At 36.0% G+C, this 4,167-nt stretch overlaps 2 protein-coding genes across 2 annotated transcripts in view; both read left to right on the top strand.

Annotated features, from left to right (window-relative positions):
- Positions 1 to 90, top strand: part of LOC110026398 (myb-related protein 2-like) — a 1,213-nt gene extending 1,123 nt beyond the window's left edge. The window contains exon 6 of the mRNA XM_020727317.1: positions 82 to 90. Coding sequence (XP_020582976.1) covers positions 82 to 90 — 9 coding nt within the window. The remainder of the gene's footprint in view (positions 1 to 81) is intronic.
- Positions 91 to 1,045: 955 nt separating this feature from the next.
- LOC110026397 (myb-related protein 2-like) lies at positions 1,046 to 1,764 on the top strand. The gene has a single exon (XM_020727316.1). It carries the CDS (start codon positions 1,046 to 1,048, stop codon positions 1,745 to 1,747), a length of 702 nt encoding a protein of 233 aa, XP_020582975.1. The 3' UTR covers positions 1,748 to 1,764.
- Positions 1,765 to 4,167: the final 2,403 nt, after the last annotated feature.

The raw sequence follows: 4,167 nt of genomic DNA, 5'->3' as shown, positions 1-4,167 counted from the left end.
CAGCAGAGGATACACGAGCAACTCGAGGTAACTGTGGTTATGTTAGAGGCACTCTATGTTAGAAATCTTTAAATTACTCAGCTAAATTAGAATTAACTCTGAAATTCAGATCTTATTCAAATATCTCTTGAGAGAAGTTCTTCTCTACTTGCTGGGAAAAAACATGTTCATCAATTTAGGACATTCATTTTGTATCCCCAAAAAAAATAAAAAAAGAATTAAAAAAAGAAAAATCTTCCTAGGAATAACAAGCAAACTACCTTGATACTCACCCTATGAATACAAAATGCACATGTAGCATAAAAATTCAAAGCGTAGAAATTGAAGATCGAAATTTAATAGGAACATTTACATACATAACACTCAATTCCTATGTATTTACATATCTACCACCTAAACTTCAATTTTTAAATCCATGCCACATTATCTAGGCATCAAATGTATTTCACTTTTTTATAGTTAAAATAGTGGTATTTTTTTATGTGACACAAAAGATTTGGGTGGCATAAACGTAAAATATAAATTTTAGGAATTAGATATGTAAATACATGGAAATTGAGTGGTATGTATGTGTATGCCCCAATTTAATATCATTTATCATGTTCTTACAAACCCTTATAAGATAGAAGCCTCTATCACAAAATACAATGAAATAATCTTTCCCAAAATATTCTTTCGAGCATGAAGTCGAAATCTCACAGAGAAAGAAGGTTTTACTCTTCAATGTTTTATCAAACAAATGAAAGCGTTTACTGCAAACTGCAGGACAATATGATTTATATATGTCAAGACAACAGAGGTTTCTGATATATATGATCAATGAATAAAAAACATGCCAAAAAATAAACTTCACAGAACCAATTCTTTATATCATCATCATTGTGAGTATGAAAGCTTTATAGTGTCATAAAAAATACATCGCAGGTGTTCTATAAGGATCTTCATTGCTCTGTTTCATTCTTATTATATTCTAAATTATTGTACAATTGTTTATAAACCAAAATACATATTATCAACGTAGGTACAAAAGCACTTACAAAGACGGATGGAGGTTCAGGGTAAGTACTTGCAGTCAGTGCTAGAAAAGGCTCAAGAGGCTTTTGGGAAGCAGAATTCGGGTTCTGCAGGACTTGAAGCTTCTAGAACGCAACTCTCTGAATTAATCTCAAAGGTTTCAAATGAATGTTTCACCAGCACATTTCCGTATTTGGAAAAAACGTATTGTTCACATAATCAAGAAGGACACATGGCCCAGATTAACAATTTCTCGATGTACAGCTGCTTAACCTCGTGCCAAGAATCACAAAATGGACAAGAAATGCATGATACAAATATGGTACTAACAGCTTATTATCATGGCAATTTATCATTGGGAACACAAGAAATGGAACAGATTCAATCTGGATGGTCTGAAGATCTTAATGGCAGCAAAATATTTTCTCAAACAGGGGTGAAAGACTCAACGCAGAACACTTTGCCAGTTTCGAGGGGCTTCGGTATCCTATCAATATGCAAATCAGAGGGAAATAGAAATTTAGAGATACATCCCAGGCAAAATGAGGAACATAATTCTTACCTTGACCGGGCAGATTACGAAAGATATGTTATTCAGCAAAGAAGTTTAAAGAATCCAAGCGAGTGTGAACAGCCAAGTGCGACGACGCAATTGGATTTAAATGCCTGTGATGAATACAATGTTTCTAAAAATGGCAATGGGAATGATCTAAATGGTTTCAGCTGGAGCTAATGAAGAGCATGTGAGCTCACTGATCCATGAACACAAAGCTGTGCGTAATTTCATAATATTAGCAACTGTGAGATATCTCTTTCACATTGTCTCAGAGGCTTTTGAATCAAAGACATTTGATATCAATATTCATAGTGCAATTTCATTACTTACCCAATGAGATCCATTGATTAAGGCGAAAATCACGCTTCAAAGCCACTTAGATGAAAATGTATACAAACGAGTTAGCATATCGAAGGGATTATGTTCCTGGCCGCCGCTGGCTTTTAAGTTCTAAGTAATATTGTAGTAGTCAGAATGACATCACTTGCTATAGTTCCCACACTGAAAACTTACTCATGTCATACTTAACAAGAAAATGCAAAAAAAGGCTAATTATGAGATGCATACTCATCCCACAATCCACAGTTCAGTAAGCATAGAATACCTTCATGACAATAAGAAGAAACACCAGCAACACATTATAAAGTCCTCTCTGTGTACCAATTGAAGAATAACCTTTTTTCTTAAAGAATCTATTCCTGGGATGATCTAATCTGCAGTTACAACCATTGACCTGCAAATTATATTATGGGACTGTTTGGTTTTGCTGAAAAAGGTACACAACAACAACAACAACAAAGCCTTAATCCCACTACGTGGGGTCGGCTACATGAATCCTTTTTCTCCACTGCGTCTTATTTAGTGTCATATTTTCATTTAGTTCTAGTAAATTAAGATCATTTTTAATACAATAAGCCCAAGTCTTCCTAGGTCTACCTCTTCCTTTCTTAACACAAGTTAAATCTAAAACATCTACTCTCCTAATCGGATCATCAGATGGTCGACGTTTAATGTGACCAAACCATCTAAGACGACTTTCTCTAATTTTGTCTGTCACAGGAGCTGTCGGCACTAAAAAGAGTTATGTTTGGGGGTCGCCCGTAAGAAGCTGTCGGTCGCCGAAATCGAAATCCCGTCGCCCGCTTCGGAAGGACGTTTTAATTTACGTATGTATATATATATATATATAATTTTAGAAAAATATGAAATCAAACTGACCTCATATTTTTCGTAGTTTAAATGAAAGAGCACTCTACCTCAAACCATGTATTTATCCCGAAGGATAAACACAAGACTTGAGGATGATGCTCGATCAAATAAACTAAGAAAGATATGACATCCGTTTGGTCTGCGAAACCGTTTTATTTGCCGACAGAATTAAATAAGGTTTATTTTAGGTTGGGTTCGGAAAAGCTCCCTGTAAGGGCAAGCCCCTGTAGTTAATTACATCTTAAATGACCGAAGTCACCTAAGAAAACTCTCGATAAAAATCAAGGAATATTATCTTCAAAGAGGTCAAAAGGATAGGACTTTTCAACGAAATCGGACGAAGAGATGTGAAAAAGGAAAAACTCGAATCTAAAACATTGTTCAGGAATCCAAATGAAGAGAAACTAGGGAAGGTCACAGATCCTGAGGAGAACCTCAGTGACTTCCAAGTTTATCCTATGATTTGGCTCCAGTTTTGAGAAGAAATTATTAAAATGTTTTATCCTACCAATTTTATTTAATTAGGGCTTATATTTGTGTGATAGGGTCACACAAATTGCCTAGAAAATGTGAGGGTTTACGTCGTATCAGACGACAACCTCGGAACCTAGAACAAGTCAGGGCTTAAATCGTACAGCAGAGCCATACGAATGCCTAAAGAAAAGGTGGAGGACTTATGTTGCGCTAGACAGACAACCTCGAAATCTTATGGATTGTTGTTTAATTTCTAGGAGAAGGGATGGTTTTGCTGGGGAAGACATGTTCTGCTGTTGAAGATGGTCGTGCTGCCCACTGCGCTAGCTCCAAGCTCTCCGACATGACGAGTTTAAGTTTTCTAGGATGTTCAGTTATAGTGTTAAATCAAACGGTCCTATGGTTGTAGTCCTCTAAACATCCTATGCAAAAAGAAAACATGCTTGAAGTTATATAATATAAAGTGTGCAACGCAGGAACAAACAATAAAATGCACGTGGCCTATGCAAAAAGAAAACATGCTTGAAGTTATATAATATAAAGTGTGCAACGCAGGAACAAACAATAGAATGCACGTGGAACAGTAGTAGGCAAAAACAGGAGCAGTATAACATGCTATACGAGAAGAACAGCAACAAGTAGAAACATAAATAACATAACATGCTGTACGGTACGGTAGCAGGTAGAGACAGAAATGGTATAACATACTGTATAAGAAGAGCAGTAGCAGGTAGAAACAGGAAAATTAATTGCTATAAAAAGTAAAGCAAACTTGTACGCCCGTGAGATCCGCTGTTCCTTAAGTATAGCAAACCTAAATGCATCTCAAAAAGCAAATTCCGAAAGAAACGTCGTCCAGGAAACCCGAGGAAAAGCGGAGAAACTCGAGAAAATCAACGAAAAAAAAATTCAAG

Source organism: Phalaenopsis equestris, unplaced genomic scaffold (genome assembly GCF_001263595.1).
Source record: "Phalaenopsis equestris unplaced genomic scaffold, ASM126359v1 Scaffold000372, whole genome shotgun sequence".
Taxonomy (NCBI): domain Eukaryota; kingdom Viridiplantae; phylum Streptophyta; class Magnoliopsida; order Asparagales; family Orchidaceae; genus Phalaenopsis; species Phalaenopsis equestris.
This window is presented reverse-complemented; position numbering and strand designations above follow the sequence as displayed.